Source organism: Lissotriton helveticus, chromosome 4_1 (assembly GCF_964261635.1).
Source record: "Lissotriton helveticus chromosome 4_1, aLisHel1.1, whole genome shotgun sequence".
NCBI classification, from domain to species: Eukaryota; Metazoa; Chordata; class Amphibia; order Caudata; family Salamandridae; genus Lissotriton; species Lissotriton helveticus.
Genome location: NC_136063.1, coordinates 1,188,452,351 through 1,188,472,954, shown reverse-complemented (window position 1 = coordinate 1,188,472,954; position 20,604 = coordinate 1,188,452,351). Strand labels below are relative to the sequence as shown.

At 42.6% G+C, this 20,604-nt stretch overlaps 1 protein-coding gene across 1 annotated transcript in view; it reads left to right on the top strand.

The window, feature by feature from the left end:
* CDH18 (cadherin 18) overlaps window positions 1-20,604 on the top strand; it is a 2,258,828-nt gene that overhangs the window by 1,737,698 nt on the left and 500,526 nt on the right. The window contains exon 10 of the mRNA XM_078687769.1: window positions 20,101-20,237. Coding sequence (XP_078543895.1) covers window positions 20,101-20,237 — 137 coding nt within the window. The remainder of the gene's footprint in view (window positions 1-20,100; window positions 20,238-20,604) is intronic.

Genomic DNA, 20,604 nt, shown 5'->3' with positions numbered 1-20,604 from the left:
GTGACTCCGGTCTGTATGGGGAGGGATGTGATATCTTACATGGATTCCTTAGTGAAGAAGCTCGCAAAGGCACGATGCGATGATCTTTGGGGCTGCGACGATCTCCGGGGGAAACATTGTTTACAACGCGGTGTTTACACCGCACTACCTTTACCACGCTGCCATTACAAAGCAAGTCGTTACTACGACTTGCGCTGGATGGCGCTGTTGGTTTAGAAATATTGTAATTTTATATTCCAACACCTTCCCTACTGTTACGTGGGTTGGCGTTGGAATATAAAATTATATTAATCCTCAATACGCGCCCTCCAACGCAAGTCGTTGTAACAACTTGCGTTGTAGAAACCGCGTTGTAAATTACAGCGATCTAAAAGATCACGTTGTATTGACATACATCCGGGGCGTCGATGCATGCTCCAGCGGCGATCTTCCTCTCGCAGCCCCTCGATGCGATGGCTCTGCGACGATACTCGCAGCGACGTGATGCGATCCGCAAGTAAGCGGTGCGACGATCTCACCCAGTGACGACAGGCTCTGCGACGATACTCGCAGCGATGGTAATCTTCCCGCACTGGACTGGTGCGTCCTGCAAATGGGATACGAGGACTCTGGCAGCGGTGACAGGCACTGCGATGATCTCGGCCTTCGTAGTGGCAGGAATTTCCTCGCACTGACGAGGGTGCGCTCCGCAAGTGAGTTAAACATGCAGAAAGTCTTTAAAATCTTGGTTTTCAGCTTCCCAACACAGGTACAACTTCCAGAGGCACCACAATTGTCCCAAGCACTCTAGGAAGGACAGAACTCTCTCAGCAGAGTTCAGGGAAGCTGGGGGTGAAGTCATTTTGTTCCTGGGACTTCTTAACAGGGAGCCAGCTCTTCTCAGGCCCTTGGAGATTCCTTCAAGCAAGGGGACACAGCACAAAGCAAAGTCCTTTCCCTCTCCTTTGCAGCAAAGCAACAGCAGGTCAGTCCACCAGAGCAACAGCAGGACAGTCTTCCTTCTTCAGTTTCAGCTTTCTCCTTGGCAGAGGTTCCATCTTGATTCCAGGATGATCTGATTTTCTGTAGTCAGGGGTCCTGTACTTATACCCCTAAAAGTCTTTGATCCCTTTGTGCAGGAGGGCTCTGAGCCTGGTCTGAACCAGTTCTGGGTATTCCTTGAGCACTTTGTTTTCCTGGCCTCTCCTTTCCTTTCAGGGAGAGGGGCAGTGTCATCAGCCGCCCAGCAGGAGGTGAAGCCAGCATTGTGGAAGGCAGGCACAGCCCTATTCAGGCCCAGGTGCTATCCCCTCCCACCACTCAAGATGCATATGCAGTCATTCAGCCTAGGGCTGACTCAGCCTGCCTCCTGGGGGCTCCCAGTCTCTGTCACTCTCAAACCAGACAGTCAATTCACAAACAGGCCAAGGCACACAGAAAGGTCAGACAAGAGAACAGCAACTTTCTAAAAGTGCTGTTCTCAAACCCAGTATTTAAAAACAAACTTTCCTAAAATATGTGTTATTAAATTCTGAGTTCATTGATTCCAGACTTTTATGTCCTATCTTGCTCCTATGGGAAGATATGCTGGTAGCCACTGTAGCCAGCATTCCCCATGATAACCTATGGGGCAAGATAGCCTTACAATAATGAAAAAAGAAAATGACTGTAATTCACTACCAGAGCATGTCACCTACACAAGTACATGCTCTACCTTTCATATACACTGCACCCTGCTCAAGGGGGTACCTCGGGCTTCCATAGGGGCAACCAATGTGTACAGAAAGTGAAGGGTTAGGCCTGGTCAGTGGGGACACTGGCCAGGAGGATATGGCAGTTCACAGACAGCACACATGCACTGTGGTGGCAGGCCTGAGACACCATTTTAGGGCTACTCATGTGGGTGGTACAATCAGTGCTGCAGGCCCACTAGTAGCATTTGTTATCACCAGCCCTGGCACACTCAGTGCACTTTACTAGGGACTTCTTGGTGACATAAATATGCCAATCATGGATAACCAATCACAATCACAATTTACACAGGGAGCACTTGCACTTTGACACTGAACAGCAGTGGCAAAGTACCCAAAGCATCTAAACAAACAAAAACGAAATACAGCACAGCATCAAAAACACAGGTGGTAGAGGCAAAAAGATAGGGGGAAACCATGCCAAGGATACCAGGTCTAACACACACACACACACACACACACACACACATATATATATATATATATATATATATATATATATATATATATATATATAAAGGTAAATTCATCAAATACCTTTTGCTAAAACACACCATGCACCTTGGAAATGTGCCTTATGACTAAAATCAAATGCAATTTCATATATATATAAAAAACGGCACCTTTGGGAACCCTGTGTGAAAGTTGAACACAGAGTCTCTCTTCCTTTGTTATCTTTTGTTTTCTATATCAATTGTAAAATGTCGGTGGTGGTCATGTGACCAAGAGCCCGTGAGCTCGAAACGCGTCTGTTTTTGTGCCCAATAAAGAAAATTTGATCGTACCTGGCTGGTGTGGCTTGTCATCCCTTCGTTGAGCGAGTGGATCGAGTGGATATATATATATATATATATATATATTTCCGACACTTGGCTCTCTTTCCCCTCGGTAGGCGCTGCTTGGTCTGGTCGCGTTACCCCTGCGGATGAGCCAGCCGCTCATAAATTACAACAGTTTCCCCGGGGCCGGGGAGGGTGGGGTCGCTGAACAAACCGGAGCAAACAATCGCTTTTTAAGTTCTTATACTTTTATTCTTAATCCATGGGGGGTTCAAAGAAACAAAACAACCGACGCGTTTCGGCAGCGTCCGCTGCCTTGGTCACGGTCAGTTTTGTGTTTACAACTCACACTTATGTTACATTTCAGAAATGTCCAGAACACGCCCCCTTGTGGGTTTGACCAATTCCATTTAGGAATTCTGGGACTTGTAGTTTCCCCAAAACGTCCCACAATCCATGTTTTTAATATTTGATCCACTTTCTATACATTTCATTATTTCGTGAATTGCTCTTCACTTTAATCAATTCAAAACATTTGGGGCTATTGTCCCTCAGGATTGTTAAATGTTGCAAATTCAAACATTTTAAATGAAATTAAACAAATAATGCCCTCCAGTGGGCCTATGTTGCGGCGCGAATTAACATTTGTAGTAGGAATACATAATTCTGCCCTTCAGTGGGCTGAGACCAATGAATTTTTGTCTTTTGTATGTGTGAGTTGTGATTAATAAGTGAGAAAAAAGTGTGTGGGTAGAAAATTATATTGTGTGAGGAAACAATTGGGTTAAAATCAATTACGATCTGCGGGATGCTGGAAAGAATTCAGTCAATATTTACAATATTTACAAATGAGTGTACAGTTCCTCTGATTGGTTCAGGCCAAACGGTGTCATCGTTCTAAAGTTCAAAATGTGCCTTGACTCCTTCTGTCTCAGTATTCTTTCGTCATGGCCACCCCTCGCTGATAAGGTCATAGTTTCTATGCCCCAGAAGCGTAGCTTTTTCCAGTCCCCTTGATGGTCTGACTCCATATGCTTCGCGACTGCGTTGCTCCTGTCCTTGTGTACTGTGGCTCGGACATGCTCCAATATGCGTTTTTTCAATTCGCAAATCGTGCTCCCTATATATCGTTGTTTGCATGGACACTCAATCATATATATAGTATATTTGCTGTTGCATGTTATACATTCCCTTATTCGCCAGGTCTTGTTGTTATACATAGTTAGTTCTGTTGTTGGTTTGGCGATTTCACAAACTTTACAGTTGTAACATTTTATGAATCCTTTGGTTTTTATCCAATTTGTTTTTTTGGTAGTTGGTTGGAAATGGCTATGGACAAGTTGGTCCTGTAGATTTTTTGCCCTTCGATACGTGACTGTAGGATGTTTTCCCATTCTTTGGCCTATCACCGGATCCAACTGTAGGATTCTCCAATTTCTCTTCAGGATTTGATTTAATTGTTTTGTTTCCTTGCTGTAGTTTGTGATTAGTCTGATTGGTTCCTCCTCTGTTGTCGTTTTAGTTTCTTTCATTTTCAAGCACTCAGACCTTGGTGTTTGGTTAGCTCTGTCCCAGCTTTTTTTGGTGCATGGTTTATTGTAATGCCTGTAGTGAAAACGTTTCATGGCATTTTGGCTCTGTTTCTGCCATTCTTCCTCCTCACTGCAGATTCTGCGCAATCGCAAGAATTCTCCATACGGAATGCTGGTTATTAATGATTGCTGGTGGAAGCTCGTGGCATACAGTGTCGAGTTTGTTGCTGTACTTTTTCGATGGAGGGTTGTTTCCATTTGGTTGTTTTTTATATATATTTCTGAGTCCAGAAAGATCACTCTATCCTTGGTGATGCTGTGGGTAAATTTTATACCAGGTGTGCTGTTGTTCAGTATCTCGAAATACTCCAAAAATGTATCTTCTCCACCATCCCACACAATAAACAGATCGTCTATGAATCTTCTCCAGATTACAATGTGTCGTGTATACCTCAGGTGATTGACATTCCATGCTATTTTTTCCTCCCACCATCCCATGGCAGTGCAGGCGTAATTGGGGCTGAAGGAAAAACCCATGGCGGCTCCATTTTTTTGTTTGTAGACCATATCTCCGAACATGAAGATGTTGTTACAAAGTAAGAGATTGATCATTTCCACCAACATTTCGTTATGGCATTGGTAATGAATATTCCGTTCCTGAAGTGCAAATTTGCATGCTGTTAAACCCATTTCGTTATTGATGTTTGTGTATAATGATATTACATCCAGTGTAATCATAATATACTCGGGTTTCCATTGGATTGTTTTCAGAATGCACAGAAAGTCGGTTGTGTCCTTTATGTACGATTTCAGGAGTTTGACGTGGGGGCTTAGGTAGTGATCTATGAAATTTGACACAGGTTCCAGTAATGAGCCATTGGCTGACACAATGGGCCTCCCTGGTGGTTTCGTGGCATTTTTGTGGACTTTCGGCAGAAAGTACATTGTAGCTGTTTTTGGAAAATCTACTGTCAGATATTTCTTTTCATCACAATCCAGGAGTTCTTCCTTTTCCCATTGGCTGATCTTTTTATCCAATTCTCTTTTTATTTTGTCAGTCGGATTTATTTCTAGTTTCTCATAATAGTGTTGGTTGTTCAGTTTATCCATTGCTTCAGCAACGTATAATTTTCGATCCCATAACACTATATTTCCGCCTTTGTCGGCCATTTTTATTTCAAAGTTTTCATTATTTTGTAGAGATATCAAGGCTTGTCTTTCACTTTTTGTTAAGTTGTCTTTCATCTTGCCTTTGGTGTTGATTTTATAAAGATCTTGGATGAAATCGAAAATTTACCCGCAACTTACACCCGGGAACAAAATAGATCTGTTCCAGGAGGCGGTCATCCAAGATCTTTATAAAATCAACACCAAAGGCAAGATGAAAGACAACTTAACAAAAAGTGAAAGACAAGCCTTGATATCTCTACAAAATAATGAAAACTTTGAAATAAAAATGGCCGACAAAGGCGGAAATATAGTGTTATGGGATCGAAAATTATACGTTGCTGAAGCAATGGATAAACTGAACAACCAACACTATTATGAGAAACTAGAAATAAATCCGACTGACAAAATAAAAAGAGAATTGGATAAAAAGATCAGCCAATGGGAAAAGGAAGAACTCCTGGATTGTGATGAAAAGAAATATCTGACAGTAGATTTTCCAAAAACAGCTACAATGTACTTTCTGCCGAAAGTCCACAAAAATGCCACGAAACCACCAGGGAGGCCCATTGTGTCAGCCAACGGCTCATTACTGGAACCTGTGTCAAATTTCATAGATCACTACCTAAGCCCCCACGTCAAACTCCTGAAATCGTACATAAAGGACACAACCGACTTTCTGTGCATTCTGAAAACAATCCAATGGAAACCCGAGTATATTATGATTACACTGGATGTAATATCATTATACACAAACATCAATAACGAAATGGGTTTAACAGCATGCAAATTTGCACTTCAGGAACGGAATATTCATTACCAATGCCATAACGAAATGTTGGTGGAAATGATCAATCTCTTACTTTGTAACAACATCTTCATGTTCGGAGATATGGTCTACAAACAAAAAAATGGAGCCGCCATGGGTTTTTCCTTCAGCCCCAATTACGCCTGCACTGCCATGGGATGGTGGGAGGAAAAAATAGCATGGAATGTCAATCACCTGAGGTATACACGACACATTGTAATCTGGAGAAGATTCATAGACGATCTGTTTATTGTGTGGGATGGTGGAGAAGATACATTTTTGGAGTATTTCGAGATACTGAACAACAGCACACCTGGTATAAAATTTACCCACAGCATCACCAAGGATAGAGCGATCTTTCTGGACTCAGAAATATATATAAAAAACAACCAAATGGAAACAACCCTCCATCAAAAAAGTACAGCAACAAACTCGACACTGTATGCCACGAGCTTCCACCAGCAATCATTAATAACCAGCATTCCGTATGGAGAATTCTTGCGATTGCGCAGAATCTGCAGTGAGGAGGAAGAATGGCAGAAACAGAGCCAAAATGCCATGAAACGTTTTCACTACAGGCATTACAATAAACCATGCACCAAAAAAAGCTGGGACAGAGCTAACCAAACACCAAGGTCTGAGTGCTTGAAAATGAAAGAAACTAAAACGACAACAGAGGAGGAACCAATCAGACTAATCACAAACTACAGCAAGGAAACAAAACAATTAAATCAAATCCTGAAGAGAAATTGGAGAATCCTACAGTTGGATCCGGTGATAGGCCAAAGAATGGGAAAACATCCTACAGTCACGTATCGAAGGGCAAAAAATCTACAGGACCAACTTGTCCATAGCCATTTCCAACCAACTACCAAAAAAACAAATTGGATAAAAACCAAAGGATTCATAAAATGTTACAACTGTAAAGTTTGTGAAATCGCCAAACCAACAACAGAACTAACTATGTATAACAACAAGACCTGGCGAATAAGGGGATGTATAACATGCAACAGCAAATATACTATATATATGATTGAGTGTCCATGCAAACAACGATATATAGGGAGCACGATTTGCGAATTGAAAAAACGCATATTGGAGCATGTCCGAGCCACAGTACACAAGGACAGGAGCAACGCAGTCGCGAAGCATATGGAGTCAGACCATCAAGGGGACTGGAAAAAGCTACGCTTCTGGGGCATAGAAACTATGACCTTATCAGCGAGGGGTGGCCATGACGAAAGAATACTGAGACAGAAGGAGTCAAGGCACATTTTGAACTTTAGAACGATGACACCGTTTGGCCTGAACCAATCAGAGGAACTGTACACGCATTTGTAAATATTGTAAATATTGACTGAATTCTTTCCAGCATCCCGCAGATCGTAATTGATTTTAACCCAATTGTTTCCTCACACAATATAATTTTCTACCCACACACTTTTTTCTCACTTATTAATCACAACTCACACATACAAAAGACAAAAATTCATTGGTCTCAGCCCACTGAAGGGCAGAATTATGTATTCCTACTACAAATGTTAATTCGCGCCGCAACATAGGCCCACTGGAGGGCATTATTTGTTTAATTTCATTTAAAATGTTTGAATTTGCAACATTTAACAATCCTGAGGGACAATAGCCCCAAATATTTTGAATTGATTAAAGTGAAGAGCAATTCACGAAATAATGAAATGTATAGAAAGTGGTTCAAATATTAAAAACATGGATTGTGGGACGTTTTGGGGAAACTACAAGTCCCAGAATTCCTAAATGGAATTGGTCAAACCCACAAGGGGGCGTGTTCTGGACATTTCTGAAATGTAACATAAGTGTGAGTTGTAAACACAAAACTGACCGTGACCAAGGCAGCGGACGCTGCCGAAACGCGTCGGTTGTTTTGTTTCTTTGAACCCCCCATGGATTAAGAATAAAAGTATAAGAACTTAAAAAGCGATTGTTTGCTCCGGTTTGTTCAGCGACCCCACCCTCCCCGGCACCGGGGAAACTGTTGTAATATATATATATATATATATATATATATATTACCTACTGGCGGTCGCCAGTAGGTATATATAGTTAGGATTTTTTCTCTATGGGTTTTTTGAAAATTCTATGTCTAATAACTTTGGCGTTTGTGGACGGAATCGGCTGAAATTTTCAGGAAAATGGCACATTTTGTTTCTGAGCAGCCCTTGAAAATTTGGGGGGGGTTCGTCCAGTGGGGGCCGAGAAAAAAGGGGGGTCCCAAAACGTGTTTTTAACATTGAGTTTTCCATAGGGCGGTTGGCCTCACTTTTAGCCCGAACGGCTGAATGGATTTGCACGAAACTTGGCAAAATTGTAGGGACTGGTAGCCCGATGTGCCTTTTGTAGGTCTCAATATATGTGCTCCAGTGGATTTTGAGAAATTAACGTTTAAAAAAAGATATATATCTGTAACAGCGGACCGGTTAGCGCTCTGGTTCGCGGACTTTTCGCGCAACGGAGCTTTGTGAAGCGAAGCTGATTGGTTCTCCGGCGTCTGTCAACATTCCAAACAGTCCGTAGCGGCCGCCATCTTGTCTCTCGGTAGGATCGAGAGACAAGAGGAGGTCAAAACAAAGGGGGAAATAACTATAAGGGGGCATAGTAGATCCTCGCTGACCCCCTAGGTTTGATGTGGAGGTTTTAAAAGGGCCCCGCGGGGCAAAAAAAAAACAAAATAATAATAATCGAACGGCTGAATGGATTTGCACGAAACTTGGCAAAATATTAGGGACTGGTAGCCCGATGTGCCTTTGCTAGGTCTCAATATATGTGCTCCAGTGGATTTTGAGAAATTAACGTTGAAAAAAAGATATATATCTGTAACAGCGCTCCGCTTCGCGTACTTTTCGCGTTACGGAGCTTTGCGAAGCTGATTGGTTCTCCGGCGTCTGTCAACATTCCAAACAGTCCGTAGCGGCCGCCATCTTGTCCCTCGGTAGGATTGAGAGACAAGAGGAGGCCAAAGCGAAGGGGGAAATGACCATAAGGGGGCATAGTAGATCCTTCCTGACCTCTTAGGTTTGATGTACCATTTTGCCAAGTTTGGTGTAATTCCGTTCAGCCATTCAGGCTGTAGACGTATGTAAATGTCCTATGGAAAATTGCATGGGGAAAACACATTTGAAAGTGTTGAAATTTAGAACCAATTAAAATGTTACTTTGGTTTTGTATTTGTGTGTGATGAAAGTTAATTGGTTATGTATATATGTCAAATGAGAGGAAACCACAGCCATTTTGTGATACTACTGTCTGAGGTACATTTGTGAGGAATTTTTGGTGGTGAATTTCTGGTGTTTGATTTACACAGTACTAACACTTCTGCTACTTTTAAAAAGGTGAGTTGTTAATTTGTATGGGGAACTATGTTGTACACTTGAAGATAATTTGAAAAATGTTTTCTGTTATTTATTTGCAGTCCTTCTGTTATACTAAATACTTGATAAAGTTAGTTTTATATTATGTATTACTAAAGACGATAAATGAAAGTGATTATTTTTTTCTGCAATTTACAGCAAGCAATTTCAAAATAAAATGGCTCACAATGAAGAGACCGTGGCAATTTCTTTTGAATTGTCCAACACATTGATTGAAATTGAGAGCACCAATAATGAAATATTGTCACAAGGAGGACATGACTTGTATGATTCCATTAGATTGATTGAAATGGACAGCACCAAGAATGAAATATTGTCACAAGGAGATGACTTGAATGATTCCACTACATTGATTGAAATTGAGAGCACCAATAATGAAATATTGTCACAAGGAGGAGATGGCTTGTATGATTCCATTAGATTGATTGAAATGGACAGCACCAATAATGAAATATTGTCACAAGGAGGAGATGACTTGAATGATTCCACTACATTGATTGAAATTGAGAGCACCAATAATGAAATATTGTCACGAGGAGATGACTTGAATGATTCCACTACATTGATTGAAATTGACAGCACCAATAATGAAATATTGTCAGAAGGAGGAGATGACTTGAATGATTTTTTTGATCAATCTCTTGATGGCGAATTTATCGAGTGTTTGGAGACCATAGAGTTACAAGAATCATCATTGCAGACTTTTAATGAGGAGATTCCAGATGAGATGATTGAAGAGGAAATTACTGATGAGGACATGTTACTAGTTCTTTCAAATTTAGAAAATTCTGAAGAATAAATTTATATTTAGAAATCAAAAATTGTTTGAGACATTATTCATTTTTATTTTTAATTTATGAGGTTGTAGCGAAGTGATTGTAGTATAAAATGAGACTTATAGTATAGAGTGCAACATTTTTATGTTACATGGTAAGTTTACTCATATTTACTTCCCTTCTGCCACTATATTATCTCCAATGTGTATTTGACATGTCTTCTTCATCTCCGGCCTCCTTTCTCTCACTGTGTGTCTCCGATGCATCTTATCGCTGGTATTTTGTGTAATTACAGAAGAGAGTAAAATAAAATAGTTTGGAACGTGAAAAGGGGGCAAAGTAGAGTACTCCTCACCCCCTAGGCCTTTTTAGGCGGTCCCAAAAGGATCAGTTTCTGCTTTCCTGAGAGATTATGGTATGAGTTCCATATACCACAATAACTTGCATTACAACATGCAAGATATCTATCTCCTATTACCAACTTTTGGAGATATTCGCGGTAAGCGCGAATATCTCCAAAAAGTAACACCTGCCCTGAGCAGTTCTTAGCCATGTTATCCAATGGGAGGTGGATAACATGGCTAAGAGTATTAGCTCGGTAATGCATGAATATCGCTGAGTTTTTAGCGATATTCATGCATTGCGGCCGTTTATTATCGCATTTGCGATAAACCTTGATAATAGTAAGGTTTATCTTCGATAATTTCTGACGATGCTTAGTGGTAAAAAATTGGTTGGTAAGCATCGTTAGCGATAAATATCGCTTAACTTTGGTAATATGCCCCAACGTCTGTTAACGTTCGATTCGAAGGAAATGAGGAAGTGTTGAAAAACATTGTCTGCGCCATCTTGCCTTTTTTGAAATGCCACACTTTTGTCGTGCACGGCAGCCATTTTAGATGTCTTGACCAGACCCACTCTCTGCACGCTGTCGATTCGTAGCATGGCTCCTCACCCTCGTAAGCATCTCCCCCAGGCACTGGTCACCACCGCTCTCTGTCTTATGCATGGGCAATAAACCTTCCCCCATCTGCGCTGCTCTTCCCTGAGAATCACACTCTGTGCCCGCCCGACACCTCCCTTTCGCCCTATTCACTACCGCACCCTCTGACACTCCTCTTCCTCTGTGTCCGAATGTCCAGGCCGGTCCTAGGCTATCAGCTAGCCCTGCAGATGTAGTTTATGGCCCCAGCTGTAAAGAATCACCCCTCTTCAAAGGAGTTATAGTAGATCAAGGCCCACACCCGATGTGATCCGTCACAGCACACGCGTTCCTACTATCTGAAAACCATCCTGTATTGTGATTGGGGAGGGGACCGAGCCTGAAGCGGAAGATTCCAGGAATGACTCTTTGTACATCAAAGTTTTTACAATTATGTGTCACATTAAAAATATATAGCACTCCAACAAAGTAGTAGGAATATAAAACTTTAATAACATATAAATATATACAACAAAACAAAAACAGTAAAAACATTTAAACAACGAAGAGACCGTGGCAATTTCTTTTTAATTATCCAATAGATTTATTGAAATTGACAGCACCAATAATGAAATATTCTTGTCAGTAGCGGTCTGTTGTGCGAATAGTTCCAAGGCAGCAGAACGCGCTGAAATCTAGATGGCACGAAAGTGATGTCTAGTAAGTTGCCGCCCAGCAAAAAACGGCGTGGGGCGCCGCGGGGGTGAGTGAGTCCAGTAGGCACCACAGCTATTCTTACCGGCATTGCAGAATTACTGCTGGGGACAATGCCTGTGCTGTAGCAGGGTCACAGCAGAAACAAAAAGGATTCTGTTGAAGATGTTGTTGGTTTTCAATTTGAAAACAGTTCTGGTGTCAACTGCTATGCTAATGTAGTGGTTAATGTTTTGTTTTCTCTAGAAAATGTAAAAGAGGGGGAGGCAGTCCAAAGTTCCGTTAAAAGGGCAAAGGAAAGGATCGGTGGTTTGAACTATCAGTCAAAAAGGGGAGGGGGTGCAATAATTTTTCCTACCGGGTCACACTGTGCTTTCACCGGAAGTAAGGTCTGCAGGATTGTAGTAATTCAAAGTGAGGCTGGCGCCAGCATGGGAGCGCCGACGTCCCGCGGATACAGTTTCGTCACTCCACGGGCGATCATGGCAGTCATTCCCCATCGGGGGTCGGAGACTCCCGCGGCTCCTCTAGAATCTTCAAGGTCGTGGAGGACTACGGTGGTGGAGTCAACCAGTGACCGGGCCATTTCTTTATGTTGGGCCCGCTCTTGCCAGGTCGACCGCCATTTTGAGAGTTCGGCAGCTACCGGCGATCGCGGGGTCACATGAGCGGACGGGCTCCACCCTGCCGGGCGAGACGTTGCAGCATGGCCACAGTGGAAGAACCGTTATCTAGGTCGTTCCGAAACTGTGCAGCACTGTAGTTGTTAGGATGCCACCGCCTGGAGCGCTGAGGGTGCAGCTGGGAAGCCTCCACCTGGGGAGGCGGGAGAGGCCTGTTCGCACCGTCTCTCCCTCCCAGTGCACCCCACGGCGTCTCGCTTGAGATTTGTTATGGCCGGACCAGGCGATGAGGACGAGGGGGGGGTCGGAGGCATGTGCAAGACATCCCCCTCCAGTGTTGTCGCAGCCATTATAAAAGAAAGAAGTGTCCCGTCCGTCTTCGGGCCGGGCTTCCGGTGGATGTCGGCCGGACGCCCCTGGCTCTGGCCCCATGAACGGGTTTCTTGGTTTATCGGCTGCAGCCGGATCCCGTCGGCCTCGGCCCCCCGACCGTTGGTGGTCGGACCGGAAGAGCATGTGGCGGGACTACCTGCAACTCTCAAGGGCCACCGCGGCCGGACTGGGAGAGAGAGGGGAGGGTCGAGGAGACATTCCCCCCCCCTGCAACTGTTCAGCGTTGTAAAGGCAATCCCCTGGCCGGGTCCCGCTGGTCTCGGCCTCTCCTCCGGCTACACCCTACGTTAGGATCTCCTGGCCGAGGCGTGGCAGCAGGACCTGCCTTATATGGGCTGCTCCCGGCTGGGCGTAGCCGGAACCCTGCCCCACCTTGGAAGTTTCCAGAGTGGGGGTGGATGTTCTACTGACTTGCATTTTCCCTAGTCTATCGATTTTTTTGGCGTGGCAGGCGGTGGGACAGCGAGGGGTGATTTGGTTTCTCTTACTGTTTTTCTGGTCTCTCACCACTGGCATATTTTAACGTTTTCGTGTTTCTAGGACATTAATAGGTTTTATCATTACGTTATGTTATCGTTTCTTTGTTCGTTGTTTAATAAAAGTTCATGTTCATCAGTGGCCTACTGATTTTCGTTTTCCTATTTTTTTCTTTCCAGGTTGTTTCATGGTAAAGTTTCTGTTAACAGGATACAGTGATCACTTCGTTATTATTGCATATGTCCTTTTCACTAGGGGTGCTCTCTGGTCGGGCCAGATGACGTATCTCTAGTAAATGGTCCGGGTGAAAAAGGTGCATCAATCAGTGGGGAGTAGATAGGCATGACAGATTACAACGGGGGAGAACGGTCCGCATTACGTACCCTTTCACTACTTGCAAAGATTTTCCTACGTTTATTTGCAAACAGGGAATACCTCCAAAAAGAACTAATTCCCAAACAGTCAATGTTCGGACAATCAATCAATCAATGAGGAATGAAATAGGTACGACGTGTTAAAGGCTTGCGTTACCTACCCTTCACTATCTGCAAAGGGAGATAGAATATTCCTATTCTTCCTCGTTTGCAGGTAGAGAAGATCGTTAAGAGAATTAACTTCGAACAATTCAATGCTCGATTGAAACAATCAACAAGGGGTACTGTGAACACAAATGAACGCCGCTTATATACATACGCATTGCTATTTTCAACAGGTTGTTCCTAATGTTTCTATTTTAGCGAGGTCAAAAGAGATCCCATTAGTGGCCTACTGATTTTGCTCGATTCCTTTTGTTTTTTTACACGATTTTTCGCTATCTGCAAAGACTAAACAGAGTATTGCGACTCTGTGCTTGTTTGTAAATAGAGAATGAACCAAAGAGAACAATCAATCAAATGGAGAGAGAAGCAGGCACGACGGATTACAAAGGGGGAAAGGGCTGCGTTAACTACCCTTCACTATCTGCAAAGAGAGAGTACTCCTAATAGAAATGAGGGGTGGGGGGCAGCAATCAAAGCAGATCAGTGTGCATAAACACGAAAAAAAAAATTCTTACCACGTACTTGACATTCGACAGCTTATGATATTTGCTATTAAAAAACCATTGAAATTCACTGAAAAAACCATAGGTTATAGACCATATATAGTTAGGAATTAGCATTTACAAAACCTTGAAAATTCACTGAAAAAACCATAGGTTATAGACCATATATAGTTAGGAATTAGCATTTAAAAAACCTTATTTTACTCACACAAAACCATTGAAATTCCATATATAGTTAGTTGCACTAACTATATATTGCGCACCCGCAATCCACTGCTGATGATGTCACATATTACATCATTCATGACATGGTCAGTGACATCACTGATGACATCACTGATGACATCTCAAATGACATCACTGATGACATCTCACTTGACATCAATGATCACATCACTGATGATATCATTCATGTGACAATACAATGCATCTCCTCACATTTTAATATAACCTCTGTTTCACCCAGTGTTAAAAACAGAGTATAATTTTTGAAACCATTGACACACCAATACTAGTTACTACATACGTACTCACTGATTCCTACGTCTACACACACATTCACTCATTCACCCATACAATCATTCATACATACAATCACTCATGTTTACAACACAATCATATGCACTCATACACCTATACAGACACTCACACTCTGCCACTCATCCATGGAGTTACTCACACACCTAGTCAGTCCTGTAAAGAATCAATCACACTTCCATTTTCTACTCTATACAGTTAAACATAGAGCACCTTACGTTTTCAACCATATACTAACACATACTTACTCTCTTATACAATCATTGATACAAGTACACATTGATCTGTACAGAGTCACACACCTCCCATCCAGCCACACACACACTCAGTCTCCCATGCAAATACTTGGGCAATCAATCAATAACCCATATAGTTACTCATATAGCTACTGATCAACACATGCAGCAGTTTACAGAACAACAGACATAATGATGCACAAATTAAGACAGTTTAGTCACTAACCCATGCACTCAGTGAGACACATTTAATCACTCACTCATACATTCAGTCATGCACCTACTAAATCCTTCGTCCAGACACTTATACATCCACTCATTCTTCAATATGTAAGACATATTTTAACTTTACAGAAACATAGTCACTGGATGTTGTCATCAGTGATGTCATCAGTGATGTCATTTGAGATGTCATCAGTGATGTCATCAGTGATGTCACTGACCATGTCATGAATGATGTAATATGTGACATCATCAGCAGTGGATTGCGGGTGCGCAATATATAGTTAGTGCAACTAACTATATATGGAATTTCAATGGTTTTGTGTGAGTAAAATAAGGTTTTTTAAATGCTAATTCCTAACTATATATGGTCTATAACCTATGGTTTTTTCAGTGAATATATATATATATATTATTTTTTTTTCAGTTGGGAGGAGTCTCCCTAAGAGGATGACAGACGTCATCTGCTCAACAATATTTGTCATAATTCATACATCCGGAACTTAATTTCATCAACAATGTCATGGTACAATCATGTATAGTAGTACAGTGCACGCTTCGTGTATCTACCAAATTGGACAGTCTTCCAATGGCAAACTTTTTGTGTCAGAAATGCGGCATAGCTCTATGGCTTGTGTAGAACCCAAAACAGTATTTAACCTGTAAAAAGCTTACACACAAGAGCAGTATAGCCCATGGTACGGTAGGTACAGTGCCCTGAACCTGAAGAAATGCCATTGACCCTCCTGGCATCGAGGCATGAAACATATGGACCTTTTAAACTATCTCAGTGCATCATCACTACCGATAGCACAACTGTTTATACTGTGTTAAGGCGACCATTAGATTAAATCCTTCTTGGGTTCCCCTTAGACTCATTTAATTCACTTGAGCACCAACCTACACCCATGCCCACTCACTTGCACTCACATGTGTGTCTGTCCTCATGTAACGTAACTGGTGCTATGTAAAGAGCTCTGATACCTGATTCGGTTCGGGTCTAGTTCGCGCTATATAAAACTCGGCAAAAAAAAATATATATATGGCTGGATCAAAAGTCACCACTAAAGAGCCCCCATGGTGGGGGCAATCGAGCATTGCAGCACTATTTAGATAAGGAGGAACATCCTATGATGAAGCATGACACCCCCTTGGGTGTGTGAGGGCATTTACATTTGATCATTGGGATTTCCCTGAGTCCGTCTGCTCAGATCCCTGAATCCACCCTTGGCCCGTTGAATCCCCCCCTTGGGAACAGCATCCGTCATTTGTGTATAAATATTCTTAGGAGCGTGTGTGCTGAACCTCTAAAACAACTCCTTGTCCCTCTTTTGATTAGTCAGATAGAAAAATGCCTAAGCCATTAACCTTCTTAGAAGGTTTATGGTACACATATGTGCTTTTGAAAGAAAATGTTTACTTCTGACAGAATAAAATTGTAAAGAGAGAACAGTATGCAGAAAGTAAGAGACAGAGAAAGAGAATTTCAGTAGTGAGGCTTAGTGAGCAGAGTAGGTAAATGTTTAAGATATGGGTAAGACATAACAGTTATGAAACATCTACACTGTGGTTACCCATTGTGGACTCAAATGCCTCATATGCAATTGTTGCTGCCACGAATGAACTTGAGGGTTTCCCTTCCTCCCTTTACCACTGCAGCAAGTCTGGTGGCTTTCAGATTACGTCTTATTTCTGGATCATGTCCGTAAGAAAGCTCCAGCAGGCTAGCGACAGAAGTCTTCCTTTGGAAGGTAACACCTTTCATCCATCAACTGTCAATAGTGAAATCCCTGATGCGTTTCCATAGAGAAGAAGAAAATTAGATTGTGAACTGGACCTGGCTCATGTCTAACCCCTTCACATACTTGCTACACAGTGCCGCAGTCAACATTTAAATAAGATGTAACCAAAACACGCTCATCCTAATAACTCTCCACTGGTGCTCCATCAGCACCTTTTCTAGTGGAAAACTGCATCACTGATAAAGCTTTATGACCCAGCAATCTAGGCTAGTCGGCTATCAATCTAGTGTGGTCCAAAAGTGGACCACTGCCATCCTTATAGGATGATAATTAACGAGATGAGACAAAGGGAACAGATATTGGGTAAGAGGCATAGACTCTGGTTCACTTCCCACGGCCCCCTACATCATGCATTTGAATGAGAACAGAAAACATTTCAGTTCCTGCAACAGCCATTCCCTAACTCAATTAAAGTCAACGGTGCTCTCACGTGGCCATTTCTTCTTCATGATTTCACAGCCAAAACGTACTCCAAGATGCTTCTCCCATTGTTTCAGACACCTATCTGCATGTATGCTGTGAAGCAGCATGCATAAAGAATGTACACATTGAATGCATATATTATTATGGCCATGATATAGATTCACTCTCCTCTATATACTTTTCGATACGATTTGAGCACTGACGTTTATTGAAAGGAGTGCACACTCTAAAAATGGAAGCAAAAAAACAGATGATAAAGAATCTATGTAACCTGCAGGCCAAAAATTTGAAGCTGGCACAGGGGCAACTCTGCCTATCCTGGTTCTGAAATTGATACAATTAGTACCAGTTATTTAGGCAACCCCAAAACGCAGAGATTCCATCATAGTTCAGTGCACGTGAAAGACAAAAATACCACATTTATCATTCTCAGGGTGTTTAAAGGAATATATATCATCGAATTGGGTAATTGGGAGGGAGGGGTGGGGGGAGCAGACCACAAACTAGCTTTTGTGTGTAAAAGGCCGTTTTATTGAAACAGGTGCACATAACAATTATAAAACCTCGGCCAACGCCTTACAAAACGAAAGCTCACTAATCAAACCCCTTACCTAACCCCGTCCCACCACCTCTAAAAGTTTTCTCGATCCCACCCCCACCCGTACATTGCAACATTACAAAATTACAAAAAAACAATACAAATCAATGCATAAACGTATAAACCTATAAATCCACACCATTTGTTACACAACCTCCCCTGCCTGTCCCTTTACAACTTTTAATCACCCAACCTATGTAACCACCCCAACAATTAACATGACTAACTTATCCCTGTCGATGACCCAACTTCGAAAATGAACAAAACTCTGCCAACCATGGCAAACTTCTACTAACCCCCGCACCACACCTGTTCCAAGCGACAGTACATAAACAATACCCTGCTCACCTGTTCCAACAACGCCACCAAATAGATATAAAAAGAGAACATAAAGAAACCCCTAAATAAAATTCTATGGGGAGGGAGGGCAAAAATTAAACTAGCTAAAGCTCCCAGTCACCAGGTCACCAAACCTAAAATGGTGACTGGGAGCCGGAGCCCAAAGCATTTATGCTTGGGCTCCATTTGGGCTACAAAAAACAAGCCCAAAACAGAAAATGTCTGGCCTAAAGCCTGCAAACCCCCTCCCTCCGCCCCATCTAAACTGCATGGGGGGGACCTCCCTGCAGTCGGCTACCCCCCAACCCCCGTTTTTAAAGCTCAATTTTATCTCGTTTCAGTGCCCATTCTTGATATAATTATGCGAGAAGTGTCAGTCATCAGCGAACAATATGTAAATCAAAGTCATCCATTGTGCTGAGGTTGTGACGAGACAGTCACTGTCAGTGGCGCAACTAGAGCCAAATTTCGGGGGGTAATAAAAATTTCGGGGTGGATAATTCTTCCAGCAATTAGCAGAGTAGATGCTGGGACTCTATGAAGGTGTGATAGAACAGAGCCTCGTTAACAAGTAAATGGTCTTTTAAAGAGATGTGAAGCACTCGGGTGCAGCTGCAATAAAACGGACAGCCAGCCCACAGCAGCTCAAAAACTGTCTGTGTGAGTGCCCGGGAAGCAGTCTCAACCTAGGCGCCACACACGACAGTGGGGGAGGCGTGGGGGAGGGTGTATTTTGCAAGTATCAATAATCGTTTTTTCTCCTGGGAATATTGAGTGAAAGGTCAAAAAATCTACATGCCTCAACATGATACAGTTGTAACGGGCCATCTTGAACACCACAGGTGCTTAATTTGTGCTGCTTACAAATTACATGGGATTAATACCTGCATGCTGCTTGGGAAAACATCCTGGGCACTGTTTTATTTCCTAGAAGCATTTCAAGAGCGTAGAGTAGCGCGCGGCCCCGCCCCCTTCCTCCCTTGTTCCTGGCTCCTGCTTTCTGGCTGCAAACAATCGGCGACACGAGGGCTTTTGGGCAAAGGTGATTAGTTCCAGCGCGGGCCACAGCGCGCTGGACCCAGTTCAAGCCTGCCCTTACACTGTGCCAAGGCGTTCAAGTCCTTTGTAGATTAAGCCTCTCGCAGGGAAGATTACTCCGCATCGCAGTAAAGGGAATTTGCCACTAACAGCGTATTGACTTACATGTAATTAACAAAGTATAACGTTTTTCAATCACTTTGGCTTTTTTATGCCCTGCTCATGCATGTTTAAATAGGGCTAATCTATTCTATTCAGCAGAAGGCATAAACTTAGCAGCAACCTGACTTCTAAAAAAACAGATTTTTTTTTTTTTTTTTTTTTAAAGGAAATCAAGTGAAATGGATAATCACTTTATCGTACTGTATGTCAGGGGTGTTATATAACAGGGAAACCAGACACCCCTGCGCTCCGTTTTGCCATGTCTTGAATTCTTAAGGTCTGGACTCATCTGTGCACAAAATGCATTTTCTTGTAGAAGCACACGGAAATCCTGTAGATTCATGCAATTTTAATCTTTGTCTCCTTCCACAAATAGATATTTTATTGACCGCAGTGCAGACGGGGATCAGTATTTCAGCATCGACGCCACAACCGGAGCCATTAGGACGGAGAAAGTTCTGGACAGAGAGGAAGCGCCGTGGTACAACATCACCGTGGCGGCCGCGGAGACAGGTGAGCATGCTGCCATGATGGATTGAATATTACATTATAGACGTGGCAGGCGCGCTTAATGGCTGCGTTCAAAAGCGTCTCTGGTTCCTGTTTGTTTCTCTGCCATATTAAATGTCCACAGCCAGACGTTTCAAGTCTGCATTCATGGAGGTAGCTCGGGAAGCAGTTGCCTGGAAATATGCAATTAATTGGTATAGGAAGGCCCCACAATTGGACAGCGGCTTACCCTAAACTGGGTAGGTCGTAGGACACTCTTTGTGGGATATTCGAAATGTTCTGATAATGTTGTTCCCAGACCCGCATCACAGAAGATAACTGATGGCGTAAGGCAAACGAATCGAAAGACGAGGGAGCATTGAAAAACTTG